A 19,661-nucleotide genomic window follows, 5' to 3' on the forward strand; every position below is an offset into this window, starting at 1 on the left:
CGTGTTAAATGTATTAATATAGCCTTTAAGTGTCATCATCTGACGCAATAACTATACGACTTTTTATGACCCCTAAGGTGGGCATAATAAAATCGCACCGTCCGTCCGTCTGTCCGTCCGTCCGTCCGACTCAATAACTCAGAATATTATGGACAGATTTTAAAATAATTTGCCACATGTGTTCGGCATACCAAGACAACGTGTCGCGTGCAAGAACCGTGTCCCTACCTCTAAGGTCAAGGTCACACTTAGGTGTTTATTCACAATGGAATGCTGCATATAAGGACATAGAGTATAGGTTGTCGTGTCCGGGCTGTAACTTTCCCTTGTATAGACAGATTTTAAAATAATTTGCCACATGTGTTTGGCATACCAAGACGACGTGTCGCGTGCAAGAACGGTGTCCCTACCTCTAAGGTCAAGGTCACACTTGGGTGTTTATTCATAATGGAATGCTGCATATAAGGACATAGAGTATAGGTTGTCGTGTCCGGGCTGTAACTTTCCCTTGTATTGACAGATTTTGAAATAACTTGCCACATGTGTTCGGCATATCAAGAAGTCGTGTCATATGCAAAACTTTCGTCCCTACCTCTTAGGTCAAGGTCACACTTAGTGTTTATTCACAATGGAATGCTGCATATAAGAGAATAGAGTATAGGTTGTCGTGTCCGGGCTGTAACTTTCCCTTGTATGGACAGATTTAAAAAAAACTTGCCACATGTGTTCGACATACCAAGACGACGTGTCGCGTGCAAGATCCGTGTCCCTATTTCTTAGGTCAAGGTCACACTTAGTGTTTATTCACAATGGAATGCTGCATATAAGGACTATAGAATATAGGTTGTCGTGTCCGGGCTGTAACTTTCCCTTGTATGGGCAGATTATAAAATAACTTGGCACATGTGTTTGAATTACCAAGACGATGTGCCGGGTGCAAGACCCGTGTCCCAACCTCTTAGGTCAAGGTCACACTTAGTGTTTATTCACAATGGAATGGTGCATATAAGGACATAGAATATAGGTTGTCGTGTCCGGGCTGAAACTTTCCCTTGTATTGACAGATTTTAAAATAACTTGCCACATGTGTTCAACATACCAAGACGACGTGTCGCGTGCAAGAACCGTGTCCCTACCTCTAAGGTCAAGGTCACACTTAGGTGTTTATTCACAATGGAATGCTGCATATAATGACATAGAGTATAGATTGTCGTGTCCGGGCTGTAACTTTCCCTTGTATTGACAGATTTTGAAATAACTTGCCACATGTGTTCGGCATACCAAGACGACGTGTCAATATTCACTGACATTTATCTGTACTTTCCACAGAAAGTGTACTTCAAAGACCGATTGGAAAGCCATTCATTTGTAACATGTCTTGAGAAATATTGCTTGCTCATGTTCAACTACTACACAAGCCTGTGCCCCGACCTGCAGTCACCACGCATACACAAACAATATCAGGTCCGTGCACATGGACCTGTTAGGTAAGTACTTGGATATGGTGCCTACTTGTTTTGATGATTTGTATCCTTTTTCTGTTGTTCACTATCTATGTTTTATAACATATATTTTGTTTATGATCCTCCAAGTTATCTTATATCTGTAATACTGTTATAATAGTCCATTGACATGAACAAAATAATAACTTTAAAATAGCAACAAAAAAGTAAAAAAATACAGTTATAGCCACTTCATGAATTCAATGGATTTTATTTTCTGTTTTCTGCTTTGTTGGATATCAACTCCATACCAGTAGACATACATACTACTACTAGTGATCATCCATACAATTAATCATATATATATATCACTGATCATCCATACAATTAAACATATATATCACTGATCATCCATACAATTAATCATACATATCACTGATCAACCATACAATCAATCATATATATCACTGATCATCCATACAATTAATCATATATATCACTGATCATTCATACTATTAAGCATAAATATCACTGATCATCCATACAATTAATCATATATATCACTGATCGCACATACCAGTTAACACCATACCAATGATTATACATACCAGTAATCATTTATGTCACTGATCATACATACCAGTTATTATGCATACCAGTGAGGCCACAATAAGGAAGAAGTTGAGTCAGCGAGGTCTCCAGTGTCGCGATTGGTACGTTTTGCGCTCAAATCTTCAGAAGTTCGGAAAGTATGATGTTCTCTATCTCAGGACACCCAAAGACAAATCTCTCATAGTCAAAAGCTTTGGAAAGGTGAGCATTGCGTTATTATTTTATCATCGTGGGTAATGTATACGACCATTGTGTGTATGTACAGACCACATACATGTACCAATTTATAGTCCTCTATGCATGACAGACACCATACTCTATCACCATTTTAGGACATACACTTATAGAAGCACATAGAATTCCTGATTATATGGCAACTTACAGAAGAGTGGAGCTGGTATGATATCTTGTTGTTTTGAGCTTATTTTTTTATCTTCTGAAGTGGTCAGTTATGGACATATTTTTTTCAAGCTAGAAATAGCCCCAATTTCTTAAATAAACCTTAGTACAATACGCTTAAGTATCACATTTCATTGAGCAACATTACTCACTTTAACACCAAAAATTAATATATTGTTATTACTTTTAATATAATTGATAACTGTTACACAAAACATACTAATACAAAATATAGTGTGCTGAGCTTGATCTTCTTATAAATGCTTAGAGTGGATAATTTTTTGTATGAGAAAATGGAATGTTCTCTTTTCCAGGTAATGGAGCGGGAAGATGGTTTAGTTCTAGAAGGATCCCAGGCTGATCCTGTGCCTCCCAAACTGTTCTTTAGGCAACAGGCAAAGGCTCTGGGATTCCTGCCCAGCAATGTTATACCGGTCCAGCCACAGTCAGAAGGTGAGTTTATATGCAGTTTAAGAATATGTTATTTTTCATAAGGCCAAAAAAAATTACCTGTGTTTCCGGTTACCTGGCGAAAAAAAAGGTCCGTCGGTTGGGATTTTTTTTTTTTTTTTTTTTTTTTACAGTTTCGATTTCATGTAAATTTTGTTGCATCAAATCAATTATATTATATCTAAGTTTTCCATAATTTACAAAAAGTCAGAAAAAACATCATGGTTTAATGTCTGAAATCATTTCCTTGCCTTTGACTACCGTAGTTTCCCGCCAATATTTCCCATGAAATTTGGTGTTTTTTGTATACAATACTCCTTTATAAGACGCGATCGGTTTTTAGAACAAATCCAGCACTTCTAATTTCTATAAGTCTATGATGATGATCTAGCGAAACAGTCATTTATCAACTAAATTTGTTGCTTGAAGAAAATTGCGATTTTCTTGTCAACTGTGAGCTCTCTTATGTTGAGGTAAGTTAATAATAGAACAAGTAAACGCAGATATGGATTTATTTTATGTATCTTATTTTATTATTTAATATTTATCATTATTCTCATTACAATCAAAGTTTCATGCATATTCGTAGTGAATTAAAACATTTTGGTCATTGTTTTAAGATTCCCAGACGACGATTATTGATTATTAGATTTTTTCGATCGTATGGTATTTTCTTACAAGCCTAGACGAAATCCTGGCAATCAAATGGTATTATACGGTATCCGACCAACCTATTTAAAGACAAACCATAGCCACGCGCCTTTGATCTTATTACAGCTTGTGCTCTGATGTCACAAAATGTACCGTTTGATCTGCAGCCGACACATTCCTATGAATGTGTTGTTATAACTTTTGCAGGTTTTTGTTTGGATTTCAGTTGAAGGATCTTAAATTAGGTGAAATAAATAACCATTGATAACTGCGGATAAATTAATGTAACGATTAATGAAATGTGAACCTCACAGTTTATAAGCCTGCATGAATTCGCAAAGCTTATCGTAAGAAGCCGCATGATATGCGCAAAGCCTAATGTAAAATAAAGTAAGTTCTATTTTGGACATGGATAAAATAACACCGCGAACTATATCCTAAATATTTTCATTATAAAGACAGCAAAATGTGTCTCCTGTGATCAACTTCGTGTTTGGACCATAAACATGCGTTTGCCAATTTAAACTAAAAGATATCGGACAGGGATCACCACTCCGCCCTTTTGTTTCCCTGTTGACAAAGCGTCTCGGTAATACATAATCAGGAATAAAAGTTTATTTTCCGGGAACAGAGACAGACAAACAACGAAAATAATGACGATATATTTAATTTTTGTTTTTTTACTTTTATGCCTAAAAAAAGATTAAGGTCGGTGAGTAAAACATAGGGTCGGTCGGGTTACCGGAAACACAGGTGTTGTTTTTTTTTAACCTAAGGATTCTTACACTCCAAGCATAATAATTTTAAAAAAGAGACTAGATGTTGTTGTAAATGATCATCCGTATGGCAAACCTAGCAGTCATGTTGAAACATATTGTTTAAAACTATTTCAAAATGTGGCAACTGAATTTATGTAATAAGTTAATAAATCTCAAATGTAGAAAACTGTCTGATATAGAGGTTTCAATCAATCAGCCTGTGAATAATGCTCTACAAGTTCAGAAACATACTCATTTTCACTTATGGATTTGTTTCAGGATGTGACATTGTACAGAACCTCTTGACGAAGCATGCAATTACCTTGCCAAATGCCATTGACCTTGAGACTGAAGAGGAGAAAAGACGTATTGCCAGTCAGCCCAAGGTCTACATGGCTGGTCAGGTCAACATTGCTGCTAAGATAGGTGAGTTGCAAGTCAGCCCAAAGCCTACATGACTGGTCAGTTCAACATTGCTGCTACGATAGGTGAGTTGCAAGTCAGCCCAAGGTCTACATGGCTGGTCAGGTCAACATTGCTGCTAAAATAGGTGAGTTGCCAGTCAGCCCAAGGTCTACATGGCTGGTCAGGTCAACATTGCTGCTAAAATAGGTTAGTTGCCTGTTAGCCCAAGGTCTACATGGCTGGCAGGTCAACATTGCTGCTAAAATAGGTGAGTTGCAAGTCAGCCCAAGGTCTACATGGCTGGTCAGGTCAACAATGTTGCTAAAATAGGTTAGTTGTCTGTCAGCCCAAGGTCTACATGGCTGGTCAGGTCAACATTGCTGCTAAGATAGGTGAGTTGCAAGTCAGCCCAAGGTCTACATGGCTGGTCAGGTCAACATTGCTGCTAAAATAGGTGAGTTGCCAGTCAGCCCAAGGTCTACATGGCTGGTCAGGTCAACATTGCTGCTAAAATAGGTTAGTTGCCTGTTAGCCCAAGGTCTACATGGCTGGTCAGGTCAACTTGCTGCTAATTTAGGTGAGTTGCAAGTCAGCCCAAGGTCTACATGGCTGGTCAGGTCAACATTGCTGCTAAAATAGGTTAGTTGTCTGTCAGCCCAAGGTCTACATGGCTGGTCAGGTCAACATTGCTGCTAAGATAGGTGAGTTGCAAGTCAGCCCAAAGTCTACATGGCTGGTCAGGTCAACATTGCTGCTAAAATAGGTGAGTTGCCATTAAGCCCAAGGTCTACATGGCTGGTCAGGTCAACATTGCTGCTAAAATAGGTTAGTTGCCTGTTAGCCCAAGGTCTACATGGCTGGTCAGGTCAACATTGCTGCTAATATAGGTGAGTTGCAAGTCAGCCCAAGGTCTACATGGCTGTTCAGGTCAACATTGCTGCTAAAATAGGTTAGTTGTCTGTCAGCCCAAGGTCTACATGGCTGGTCAGGTCAACATTGCTGCTAAGATAGGTGAGTTGCAAGTCAGCCCAAGGTCTACATGGCTGGTCAGGTCAACATTGCTGCTAAAATAGGCGAGTTGCCAGTCAGCCCAAGGTCTACATGGCTGGTCGGGTCAACATTGCTGCTAAAATAGATTAGTTGCCTGTTAGCCCAAGGTCTACATGGCTGGTCAGGTCAACTTGCTGCTAATATAGGTGAGTTGCAAGTCAGCCCAAGGTCTACATGGCTGGTCAGGTCAACATTGCTGCTAAAATAGGTTAGTTGTCTGTCAGCCCAAGGTCTACATGGCTGGTCAGGTCAACATTGCTGCTAAGATAGGTGAGTTGCAAGTCAGCCCAAGGTCTACATGGCTGGTCAGGTCAACATTGCTGCTAAAATAGGTGAGTTGCCAGTCAGCCCAAGGTCTACATGGCTGGTCAGGTCAACATTGCTGCTAAAATAGGTTAGTTGCCTGTTAGCCCAAGGTCTACATGGCTGGTCAGGTCAACATTGCTGCTAATATAGGTGAGTTGCAAGTCAGCCCAAGGTCTACATGGCTGGTCAGGTCAACATTGCTGCTAAAATAGGTTAGTTGTCTGTTAGCCCAAGGTCTACATGGCTGGTCAGGTCAACATTGCTGCTAAGATAGGTGAGTTGCAAGTCAGCCCAAGGTCTACATGGCTGGTCAGGTCAACATTGCTGCTAAAATAGGTGAGTTGCCAGTCAGCCCAAGGTCTACATGGCTGGTCAGGTCAACATTGCTGCTAAAATACTAGTAGGTTAGTTGCCTGTCAGCCCAAGGCCTACATAGCTGGTCAGTTCAACATTGCTGGTAAGATAGGCGAGTTGCAAGTCAGCCCAAGGTATACATGGCTGGTCAGGTGAACTTTGCTGCCAAGATAGGTGAGTTGCCAGTCAGCCCAAGGTATACATGGCTGGTCAGGTCAACATTGCTGCCAAGATAGGTGAGTTGCCAGTCAGCCTAAGGTCTACATGGCTGGTCTGGTCAACATTGCTGCCAGGATAGGTGAGTTTCCAGTCAGCCCAAGGTCTACATGGCTGGTCGGGCCAACATTGCTTACAAGATAGGTGAGTTGCCAGTCAGCCCGAGGTGTACATGGCTGGTAATGTGAGCTGTGTTACTATTATAGGTATGTCCCCTACACAATTTTATAAAATTTCAAACCATATAATTGGATTCTCTATTCTTTTAGTTAAGCTTTAATGTGAGGATGGTTGTTAGCTGATATTGGTTTATTTCTAGGGAACAAGAAAGTAATGCAGTGGCCATTATTGATAGAAACATCTTAGATTTATATGAATGTTATGAGTAGAATCTTAGCCTCTTTATAGACATGTGCATAATTTAATTAGCCAATAAATTTACACTGAATGAAATCAATGAAGGCTGTTTTGAAAGGCCACACGGGAAAATGTCCCTTGTTTGGCTCAATCACAAGGCTCTTGGGTCACTGAGCTATATTACCTTGTCTATATTTTGCAGCTTTGCATACCAAGAAATATACTGAGTACATATATATAGAGTATAATCTAGTTTGGAAAAAAAACACAATGAAAATAATGTTGATTATGTACAGACGTTAGCATAATCGTAAATGTGTCGTGGTGTTTAATGAAATGAACACATTTCAGATTTATATCAGTTCATTGCAATAAGGTTTCCTACAACTTACAGGCAGGAATGTTGTTTTTAGCTCTTTTGGTTCTGCAATTGATTTTGTGAATTACTTTGCCTTGTTCTTGTTGAAAGGCCAAAGGCAATTTTTCTCTATCGGCCAAAGTTTGTGTATTTCTCACATTCATCTAAACAAAATTGCTTGTGAATGTTTGTTAAAATTATGCCCCGGGGTCATTACTGGCCATCCCCCAGGGTTCACAGGTTTGGTATACTTCAATTGGGAAATGTTTGAAAATCTTTTTCTGTGAACCAGCTATGCAGACACTTGTTATTTTGAATAAGGCATAATTAAGGTCTGCTACCATGGTTGTTCAGATTATGCCCCTGGGGTCAAAGTTGGCCCTGCCCTGGTGGTCACAAGTTTCCTAGAGACTTGTTTAAGAAGTATTTTCAAAATCTTCTTGTTTCAAACCACAAGGCTCATACCTTTGATATTTGTTGTGGAGCATCATATGATGACTGTCTAGCAAAACAGTTAAAAGTATGCCCCTGGGGCCAAAGCTGGCCCCACCCTTTTTGAGCTTCCTTTTATTTTCAAAGCTACAGCAATGATATTTGGACCATATGTGCAGTTTTGCAAACGAGCATCAATGTTGTCCTCGGATGAACTTGACTTTGACCGTTTGACAAACTTTTTTTTATCTTTAAAGCTACAAAAATGAAATTTTGACCATGAGTGCAGTTTTGAAAGCATTTTTTTGTCAGATGACCTTTACTTGGCACCTATAAAAATGATTCATGCAACTAATCTGCTTACAACACTTTCTGTCCTCAGATGTTGGCAACGTTTTCAGGTAACCCAAACACAAAACGTGAACTATATGTTTGTTGCCTTTTACACATACATACATGCTCTGGATTGAAAATGACCTCAAGAGCCATGCCAGTAGAGCATAGGCCCTTGTTGTTATTAATTTGCATATTTTGTTTATTCAGTGTGTATATCTTGTTGTACACAATGACATCTCAGGTTTTGCCGCTTACATACTGGTATTTGTTTAGAAGAAGCACTCACAATTCAAACCTTAGGCATTTTTATATCTTATAAATGTAATTTCAGTGCAATTTTTGAAACTTTCAGTGCAAATTTTGGAACTTATCCTACATCTAATCTTTTTTGTTAAATCTATAAGGCATTTTAAAGTGTCTGATTTTGCAGAGTTTATCAGTACAAGATAGCAAAAAAATCAACAACCTTGGAATATATTGGCATTTGATGTAAAAATCAATCAAAATTAGCTGTTAAACATATAAGAAATATTTTCAATTCAGAAAGCAAAATGGCCTGTTCTCTCAAAGTTTGCTAATTAACACTGCTTTAACTAGTCTTGCACGTTTATTTGACTGATGTACACATGCCTGTATGAGATACAGTCAAAACCCGTTGGCTCGATATCCCAGGGATCAGCGAAACTACTAATGAGCCAAGCGAGAATGCTTCCACAGAATGAAACAAAATTGGTCCCTTACACCCAGATCATACGAGGAAATCAAGCCGAGCAGTAACGGGCCATGTTGTTTTGACTGTATGTAGGCAGCTATGGTCAAATGCTGTATTACTTAAATTTTTTAACTTACAGGGGAGGGCCACTTCACTGAGGTTTACAAGGGTCGGTTATGTGAGCAACAGCATGTTGTGATAAAGCAGCTGAGGTCGGACCCGACCCTGCAGCGTCACCACAAACAATTGCATGAGGTCAGGGCTGAGATTTTAAAAAAAGGTTTCAAACGCACCACTTGTATGTGAAGCTACATTTACGTGTAAACATTGCTGTTGAGTTAAATACTTATTTGTAAAATATCTTATTAAACCTATGTTGTGAGACTAACTAATACTTGTATAAACCACTTTAAGCATGGTCTTGTAATGAGTACTTGTCTCATAATGTTGCTCTCTAAAATGAAACACTTAGTACAGTAAGTAGCATTCATTCTGCAACTTCAACAAAAGATAACATGGTTAAATTTAGTGTGTGTATGATGTGATGATTTTCAAGAAACTTCTCAACTAATATAAAGGCATAAACTTAGTTGGTTAGAAAATAACATATAAAAGTACATAGTGAAATATTTCTGCTGTAAGTATTTTGCTTTTAGGAAGATTGTCTGTACAGTTTCGACAGTCAATTGCACAATACCCATGTTTTACCAACTTTCTCTCACATTGCAGTCCCTAATGTCTGGCTTTGAGGTACTGCTGAAGTTAAACGGGTCAAATTTATTTGTCAATTTCCTGGGACTAACCCTTGGGCCTAGCACAGGCTTGCTGATGAGTGGAACCGGCCTGTATAGCATGAAGGCATTCCTGCGCATGGACAGGACTGGGCCTCCCCAACTGACATTTTTGCACCTGATTGATGTCTCGATACACCTGGCAGAGGCCTTGCAATACATGGTAGGTTGACTGCTTCCAAATTATATTATATATTATTATGTAACTGTATAAATTTGCTAACCTACCAGGTAATCACATAATCGATTGATCTATTTTCAACCTAAGATTATAACTATTTTCAATTAATCATGATGTTTTATTTTCTAAATTCTTTCTTTTTTTGTTCTTATTAGATCATGAATCAATTGCAAGGTGAGGTTTTTATGACTGTGTTTGTTCTGGCATCCGCTCATAATTGGTTTCTTTACAGTCTAGAGACCACAGAGACGGATATTTTAACCTTTTAGCAATACATTGATAACAAAAATGATAATGCCTATTAACCGATCACACAACAGTGATTCACTGAAAGCCATTGAAAAATGTGGTCTTCAAAGACAATTTTTGGCAAATATCAACATTTGCTGAAGGATTCCAGTTGTCAGTATCTTAATTTTTAACACCCGTTATGGTTTGCCTCTCTTTATTTTGTAATAAAAAGTGCATTTTACAAACCATGAGCAAAACTCTTTAATGTTCATCCTAGAATCGAATTCAGGTCATGAATGAATATTCCTTTTGTTAGGTGAAAAACTAGGACACAGCTCAAATCATAGATGTATATAGTGACTCAATAGAAATGCCATGGCCAGGGTTCCATATATTCGGTAAGTGATTCAGGGCTCTTGTTCATATATGTATGTAAACAAAATTATAACTTATCTTTTATTTTCAGGAACAGAAAAATTGTTTCCATGGAAACCTAACATGTGAAAACCTTGTAGTGGAGAAGTTTGACCATCGTGTGTTAGAGATCAAGGTCACAGACCCAGGCCTCGTCTGCTTCTACCAGCAGCTTCCCTTAGATCATGAAGTCAACATTAAAAGGTAGGTATTGTTATGAATTTAAGTTGAAGGGAGTAAGATTTAATGAGATAAACAAAATGGTAATTAGGTAGAGAGAATCCCTATAAGTGCATGCACGCATTCTCTTTGACCAAGGAAACTCAAATTATGTTGGCATAAGTATGACACACAAAATGAATGATCGCTAACTATAACTATGATAAGGTGCTTTCTTTTTTCTTCTTTAGACTTCCGTGGTTGGACCCCAGTATGTATAAGCCTGGTGGCCTTAAAGAAGTGACGGCAAAGACCGAGGTGTGGGCTCTGGGCTCCACCCTCTGGCAGATGTTTGAGGGCGGGGCCAGTCCGTGGGAGGCCATTAACTCGATGGGAGGGCCAAGGTCAATTGAAGCGGTGCGTGTCCGTGTCAGTGTTATTGCTGTGTTACTATGAAAGGAGAGTTGATAAAATGCAGGCCCCAATATCACGAAAATACTTAAGTCAAATCTCAAACTCAGACTTAACTCATGCCACTATGTAAAAGCATAATTTTCTTCAAAATCTTCCATGTTTTATACTTTTTGAAAACGTATTTTCTTATTGAATTTGTTGATAAAAAGATTTTTTCAATATTTCAAAGAAAACTTATTCTAGAGCAAAAAATATATTTGAGTATTTTATAAAGAATACAGAATTGTACTCAAATATATTTTTGGCTGTAGAATAAATTTCCCTTGCAATTTGACCAAAGGCTTTTTTCAGCATATTCTATGGTAGAATGTGCTTATAAAACTGTAAAAAAACATATATGTTTTTTTAATAAATTTTGATGCTATGTGGTAAATTGTGTTGAGACTGAGTTTGAGATTTGACTTAAGTATTTTCGTGATATTGGGGCCAGGGCTGTCTGTCAGCTCAGGGGAATGGGAAAGAAGCCCTCCCATAGTGAAATTTACCTAGAAAATAGGAACTTTGAATTTACACAAATAATTCTTACGAGGAGTATTTTAAAATAAGTGAATATTTGTGTCATAAAGACATTCACATTGTTATGTAATTCTAGTGACGGCATATTGGAGCGAAAAAATGCATATATCTTGGCTAATTTTGCCCAGTTTTAATAAAAATAAAATTCTTCAGGCTAACCAAACTGGATTTTTTTTTAGGTGCGGAATAGAATCAAAAACACCTCCCTAAAATGTTTGTGCAAAAATAGCCACTTTATTTTATTGAGTTTTGTGGTACTATAAATAATGATGGAATAAAAGTATTGTAGTTTAAAAGTTATCTTTCTGATTTGGGAATTCATTAGAAATCATTCTTATCAAAAAAAAATGTTGTTGTTTTAGGTGCAGCAATTTTTTTTGGTAAATAAAAAAGTTCCTCGATGTCCGAAGTTACTGAAACCGCAGGCAGATGACTCTGAACCAGTTCAAAAGTACAAACAAGAGTTTTACATGAAGCTGCAAGACTGCTGGACATTAGATAGTGAGGAGAGGCCATGCCCAGAGGCACTGCTCAGGACATTCATATCCTGCTTTCAGGAACATTGTAAGCTTTTATAGTACTGTTTGTGTGGGATAAATCCCCTAGCATGAAGCAAAGAACAAATGATGATCATATTCTATTCAAAAGGTTTTATATTCTGCGCGATAACTGCTAAAACAGCTTGATTGGTATGAGCTTGAGAAATATCCATTAACATATTCCAGTGACAACCCTTTAAAGTGGCGCTCTTATTCAAAACCAAACATACAGATTATAACAAACATCAATTTTGACTGAAAAAAACTTCAACTACTAACTAAATAATGTCTTTATGGAAAATATTACTGATAACATGATTGTAACCGTGTATTTAAAAGTTCAAAACGCAAGCACATTTCTCTCAATTTAGATTCGGTATCCTTCATAAGAGCCATTGTTTTTGACATTTATTCATCCTTTTTGGAATATTAAACAAAAGTATTAATTTTGTTAATTCAAATTTGTGAGTAAGAATGCATCTTTAAAGAAAACATCAATACTTAGAATGCCATAATATGCTTTAACATCAGAAATTGGAAATATCTTGTCTCATTTGTTTTCTTAATTAAGACTAGAAATGTATAAAGCATGATCATGCAAAGCATTTTCCACCATTAAATGGTTTATGTTTTCATAAGGCCACACCAAGTTAATGTTTCGTTCCTCGGATTTTTGCCAAAAAAAATTAGAGCGAGCAAGCGAAAAAAAAACACAACAATTTTGTCAGTTTTCATAAAAACCGAAGCGAGCGAAGAGCGAAAAATATATTTTTCATTATATTCAATATAAATAAGAAAGATTGTTCAGTATAATTGCCCTTAAACCCATTTAAATGCCATCTTGAACTGAACCTCTAATGGACATTGGGAAAATGTCGGAATACATACTATTTATTCATCCGTGTTTAGTACAAACATGATTTGTGGCGGATCTGTGGTCTTGAGGTAACACACTTGACTATCAATCCACGGGCCGAAGGTTCGATCCCCCGTCGCATCACTAAAAAACACTAATCGTCTTCCGGGAGGGACGTTAAATGAGCGTCCCGTGTGACAGTGCTATACACTGGTGCACGTTAAAGAACCAGGGTAGCTCCAAACAGGGTTACATTCTGTCTGTGCACATTGCTCCAAAAACCTAAAATGACTAACAATCTTAACGGAGCACTCGCCGAATGGGCAAGGCCCGAGTGCGAGTATAAATAAGCTTACACACCCACCCACAAATATTATATGGATAAATCTAATTTCTTATATAATTAAAACGTACTTTAATATGACGATCATTCATAATAAGAAATAACCCTGCTTTTAGTAAAAAGTTTGAAACGACTTATATAAATCAACCTGAATCAGTTTAACATCATATGCAACTGTATTTAGACATACTTGGGATTGATTTTGGATTTGCAAAAAATGCTCATTTACACAGGCATCATCAAACATCAGACTCCATACAACATAGACTAAATTTTGTTTTCATTATCACAGGAAATGCAATGTGCTTATTAAAACAAAAAGAATAAGGGTATTTTTCAGAGTATTTTTTTGGTTATTTAGATGTTTTTATGCACCAGCCAATTGTAAATCCCCCCCTAAGCCCGGAAAAGCGGGGACTTTGACTTCCGGTCTCTCAAAACTCGGGTAAAGAACACGACCTGCAGGGACACACTGCTGGTAAAGTCCCTGCCAAATAGCCCCGCAACCTCGAATACCTATGTGAGGCCCATTCCCGACTATTTTCAAAACCTCATTCACTAGGCACTGCGGGGCCACCTGAAAGGTAATAACACAACCTGTTGCCTCCGCTGTCCCAGGTATATAGGGAAAATACAAAAAGTCGCAATCTCCTCACAAAGACAAGATAGTGAGAACAAGACGTGCCTTGTACGACGTTCAAAATAAAAAGGTATCTATACGTAAAGCTTCGATAGAGCACAGTCTCAGTTACAGTTATTTGTACAGAAGAGTCTCAGGGGAGACTGCAATAGATTCAAGGAATGGACCAGGAACATTTTCTAGGGAAGAGGAAACAGAACTTGCTCAGTATCTTAGTGAAATAGCGAAAAGAGGGATGGGGCTAGGCCCTGTGAGTTTTCGGATCTTATCCAGGATATTATACGGAAAGAAAACAGGAAAACTCCATTCTCTAATGATAGACCTTCCTATGAATGGTACAAGAAGCTTATGGATAGAAACAAAGACATTGTTGGCTTAAGGAAAGAAGTTTTGCTTGAAGCTTCAAGAAGCAGACTCACAAGTGAACATTTTGATAAATGGTATTCAAACTTCACAGATTTCCTAGCTGAGAAAGATCTTCTCAACAAGCCCGAACGAATATGGAATGCCGATGAGACCGGTTTTCAAATGGGAAGTAAAGCAGGATATATAATTGGACCTTGTAGGGAGAAATTTCCAACACAAGTACCACATATGTCAGGATCATCGACGAAGGCACGATTGACCGTTATGTTTTCAGCAAGTGCTAGTGGGGCAATGATGCCACCATTCTACGTTTACCCTGCCCCACCACCAAAAGGTGTTAATCTGTTAAATTGTTCCTTACCAGGTGGATTTGTGTCCTACACGGAAAAGGGGTGGATGAACATTGAAACATTTGAGAAATACCTTGACCACTTTGACAAACATATTGTGACAGAAAAGCTGGTTGTATTGTTGATAGACTCAGTTGGTTCACACATTAATCGTACACTATTCACTAAAGCACGGTCAAAGGGAATTGAACTGTACAGAATTGTGCCTAATGCAACTCACCTTATGCAACCACTTGACAAGGGCGTGTTTGGACCAATGAAGAAACAGTGGTATACGACTGTCCGTAAACATAATCGAGAACACCCGGGTGTCGTAATAAACAAAACAAATTTTGCAGAGAAGTTAAAGGATTGCTTTAACGATTTTTACAAGCCATGTACTATCGTTAGTAGCTTCCGTTCATCAGGCATCTACCCTGTGAACCGTGAAGTCATCTCAGATGAGCAGTTGAAGACAGGTCTAACATTCAGTGAATCTGATGGGGCATCCATAGTATAGGAATCCGAGAAGGAATCAGAACAGAGAGAAAATACTCAAATTGATATAAATGAAGAAGTATTCAATGCGTATGCAAGTGTATTGTCAACGCCAGTTAAGCACACGTATGAAAACAGGCTGCAAGAGAATTTTGATATAAAGGGCATATCACCAGAGTACGATACTTATGAACTTTTAAAGTCGAAGGTGAAAACAAAAGTAATATCAGACGAAAGTATCCAGTCAGATAGCTCAACTAATAATCAAGATCCAGTGAAAGAATATAACCAGGAAGAAGTCAGTGCTCTACAACTCCTTGCTGATGTGGCTACCGGTCTGAATCAAGATACAGCTAGTAAAACATCTGAAAGTCATGTGTCGCATGTAATGAAAGAGGCATTGAAATTACCAAAAGTCTCATCTATGAAAGTGAAACGCAAAAGCACTTTAGAAGTACTACCTGACCACCTGACCTCGCCTGAGTACTCTGGAGTTCTACTCTCAGAAAACTTGAGAATAAAACTTAGATAAGATACGGAAGTTTGCTGAGGAAGAGAAGAAGGCAAAACAAGTCTATTTGAAAGCTACGTCATCTGGCAACCTAGCAGTGAAAGGAAAAGCCCCAGTAAATGCTGCAGTGAAAGGAAAGTCCGCAACAAATGCCTTTAAAGGAAAAGCAGCAGTGAAATATTCAAAAGGAGACAGACAAAAGAGAATTGAACCGAGCATAGAATGTGATTTGAACAGTAATAATGATGCTTTTTGTGTTGTCTGTGAAATGACATGGACTAAATATAAGGCACTAATGCTGGCAACACATGGATTCAATGTGATAATTGCACAGCATGGCTGCATGAAGACTGTTTACCAATAAGTTTTGAGTATGACAGGACAGAAGAGAATTTTGTTTGCCATAACTGCAAATAAGTTAACTGAATAGAGCTCAGAGAAAGTTGTTCATGTTTCAAATTTTTTAAATTCTAAAAAAAACCTACTTCAAATGTGAAAACATACATGAAAGATAGTGTTTCAAAACCTGCTTCTCATGACAAATTAACAAACCTATTTTAAATGTGAAAATATATAGGAAATAATTATTGTATTTTAAATGTGTTACTTTTTACAAAGAAGACATTTTAGAATAGTATTTGATATACATTTTACTATCCACAGAGTATGGACATTTGATGATGATACAAATTTTGTCACATTGCAAATTCAAAACTCATTGTACAATAACCTCATTTTTATATTTAAATATTCTATATAGTAATGAGTGTATAATATTATATGATATGTTGCCTTTAAAAATAAAACTTATTTTATAAACATTTATAATACACATTATTTTATAAGCACCTAACACTTCAGTTATTTTGCTTTGGTGAATGTATGTGAGCATTCTATCTTAGAATAGATGCTTGCAGTTCTAAAATGCTATATAAATATCAAAATCTTAAGTGCATTTTTCATGTTAAAGGTATGTTGTTCAGGTGGCTGGGTAACACTGGTACGCACATTTAACTCTCCAGATCTTTAAAAAAAATCAGAAGCAAGATGATAGTGGTGAACCTTCTTCCAAGCAACATGATGGTGTTCCTTTGCATCAAATGACCTTGAAGCACTCAGTCATCAAGGGATATCATGCCTTTGAAATAAGACCTCCAATGACTACACCATCTTGTCTCCTTAATGTTCAACCGGAGTACACAAATATCAAGGATGGATGTATGTGCCTGTCTAGTGTGGATTCCTGAGTTGGATTTCTTTTCAAAGGATGAACTGGGACTGACAACTGAAGAAAAATGACATTTAAAGCTAGAGGATGTGGCTGGTTTGCCAATTAGTCGTGCTCCCAGATCTTTGGCACCCTACTTCAGAAATATCATAGACAGAGGTGGCAAAGTGTCCTCAGAGGTCACAAGTGCTACCCACCCTGGCCGGCTCAACATGAAGAAGGGGGTGGGGTTGTGCTACCGTGTAATTATATCATTTCTACCTCATGTGAAGATGACTTCAGATGCATTAAATGCAATACCTGAAGGATCATCAATGGAACTTGTCATGTCATGATTGTTGAAATAATAAATCAGTAACTAACATTTAACATAGTGAGATTTTATTTATTTAAACATACTTAAAACAAATTATTTTCAACAAGAGCAGAAAAAGGTGTAAATGTATTGGTTCTGTCAAAACAAATACACAGCTGTCAAATCTGACAGTCAACATTCAATTCTGTCATTTTGTTAATCAATAAAAAAAAATTATTTTGTCCATACAGCGAGAGAGTACCATGAGTATAGCCAACCAATATACTCTGTCGGCAGCAGTGGGCTATCCAGTATGGACAGTGCGACTACTGAGTTCTATTTCCTCAATAGCGGATATACGGGCACCTCAAAACCAATACCCAATCTTTCTTGTCTCAACTCTTCAGGTATTTTTTTTTATATAAAAGGTGCAGTGGTTATGTGAACTCCTTGGGTAAAGTGTGTTATGAACTTCTCAGGTGTAGTGGTTATATGAACTTCTCAGGTAAAGGGTGATATTAACGCAGGTAGAGTGGTGATTTAAGGCCAGTACACAGATTATTTGTCACCTGGTAGAATCTATACCATATTATTCTAATGTGAATTCAAATATTGGATCAGTACATCTACCTTTATTCAGATCAGTTTATTTCTTGCTCATATTCTTCCTTTTGAAAATCAATTAAATTGATAACACTGCAGAATTTTCTAACAAAGTACTTTACAGTCAATACTAAAAATGTTAGTTTGAAAGTTTTGTCAAGACTCAAGCGTGTAATGTTTGTCTGATATCCGAAAGTTGAATCGTCTGCAGACATTGTACAACCAAGAATAATTATTTCAGATATATTCTCAGATCAAGGTGTGCTACCTTTGGAAGTAGATCTGTCAAAACATACAACTGATCACCCCACTCCACCAATCCCTCGAGCCCAGGGGGTCGCCGTCAAAACCCCATACCCACTTCATGGGGAACCTTCGGCGGAGGTACACGGAGCTGGCGTAAACCTGCCTTCATTTGTCATTCTAAACAGAAGGCTTTCCATTGACAAAAGCAAACAGCTGGGAAGTGTAAGTATAATAATGGCCTAAAATATCTAAAGAGCATAACATTGAAGTGAGTTAAGAGCATCAGTTAATTTATTTCTTATCTGATAAAAAATGGTGTAAATAATACATGTACGTGCCTTGGTGACATCAGGTGTGGCATGCAAATAATTTGACGGTGCACACATGTTAGCAGTAACAATTTTTATTTTAAACATGTAGCATTGAACAATATTCTGGCATAAATAGTTTCCTCCCTCGATGAAAATGATGATGCTCGTGTTCATCGTCTGATACCCCTGATACACTACTGCACTTGCTTCGTTGTGAACCCTGGGCGATTTAGCTACGAAAATCTTGTAACATCATAAATTAATGAGGCAGTTTCATTGGTTCTGCAAGGAAACGTGTATGGATCTCTGACTCATATATTTATGCACAGACACTCCTACTAATGTTTTCCAGTAGAAAAATATTCTGGCGAATTGAACTCAATCCACCTGATCACTACCAATTTTAAACCAGCCACTTAGACAACTCGCCATCGGAGACTTCTGACATTATAGGGTTATTTGAGAGTATTTAATTGTAACATGCGATTTCATTGGAAATAGAGTTGCCTTCCATGTGCCATTCATATTTATATAAAAAAAGATTTTTAACGATATGTATGAAGTGTAACGGAAGAAAGTAACCATGGTTGCCGATGATGGCCCAGGCTGCAGTCTTCAGGCTTAGATACACTACTACTTACAATCATAGTGTACAATTATACTATAATATTATATTATAATATGTACATGTATATAGTTAAATCAATGATACTTTGACTCATTTAAGTTGTCACTATTTAAATACTGTAAATGTATTTCTTGATGATAAATAGTCTCCATGTAAATATATTCCTACAAGCCATGTGCATTTCTTGTAGAAAAGAAACAAAAACTTACTGTTTGTTTTTACTTATTTGCATTTAATCAGATTCATAGATCAGTGCACAAGAGATTTATGTCCTTTAAATAAGGACTTGCTTGAATTTGTTGTACTAAGTGCCTTATTTATACCTTTTAACAGGGTTATTATGGTGCAGTTTACAAGGCCACTCTAGATAGGGATGATAATACACCATTATCTGTTGCAGTAAAAGGTAAAAACATACATTTTGAAATTACGAAATATTATCCTGAAATTTGATACTCAATCTCAATACAACAATACACACAGTGTAGAAAATACAATAACTCTGTTTGATTAATGATTTGTTCAGTTATGTCCTTGGATTAATAATAAAAACAAAACAGACCAGTTCCTCATAAGTCTATCATTATTATGTCCCGTTATGAAAATTATTTGCAAAATTAATGTTGAACGGTCGGTTCCAAAACTGTTGGTTGATCATTATACC

The 19,661-nt window shown here is 37.4% G+C and overlaps 1 protein-coding gene across 4 annotated transcripts in view; it reads left to right on the plus strand.

Moving 5' to 3' along the window:
* LOC128228428 (tyrosine-protein kinase JAK2-like) overlaps positions 1–19,661 on the plus strand; it is a 44,895-nt gene that overhangs the window by 14,003 nt on the left and 11,231 nt on the right. For 2 of the 4 annotated variants that reach the window (XM_052939732.1, XM_052939734.1), the window contains 12 exons: positions 1,330–1,487; positions 2,102–2,255; positions 2,768–2,906; positions 4,592–4,738; positions 8,978–9,093; positions 9,568–9,792; positions 10,508–10,659; positions 10,866–11,031; positions 11,967–12,168; positions 17,461–17,616; positions 18,054–18,280; positions 19,331–19,403. In XM_052939732.1, coding sequence (XP_052795692.1) covers positions 1,330–1,487; positions 2,102–2,255; positions 2,768–2,906; positions 4,592–4,738; positions 8,978–9,093; positions 9,568–9,792; positions 10,508–10,659; positions 10,866–11,031; positions 11,967–12,168; positions 17,461–17,616; positions 18,054–18,280; positions 19,331–19,403 — 1,915 coding nt within the window. Of the gene's footprint in view, positions 1–1,329; positions 1,488–2,101; positions 2,256–2,386; positions 2,452–2,767; positions 2,907–4,591; positions 4,739–8,977; positions 9,094–9,567; positions 9,793–10,507; positions 10,660–10,865; positions 11,032–11,966; positions 12,169–17,460; positions 17,617–18,053; positions 18,281–19,330; positions 19,404–19,661 lie in introns of those variants that run through there. The other 2 variants (XM_052939733.1, XM_052939736.1) reach the window with 2 other exon arrangements.

This window comes from Mya arenaria, chromosome 3 (assembly GCF_026914265.1).
Source record: "Mya arenaria isolate MELC-2E11 chromosome 3, ASM2691426v1".
Lineage (NCBI taxonomy): Eukaryota > Metazoa > Mollusca > Bivalvia > Myida > Myidae > Mya > Mya arenaria.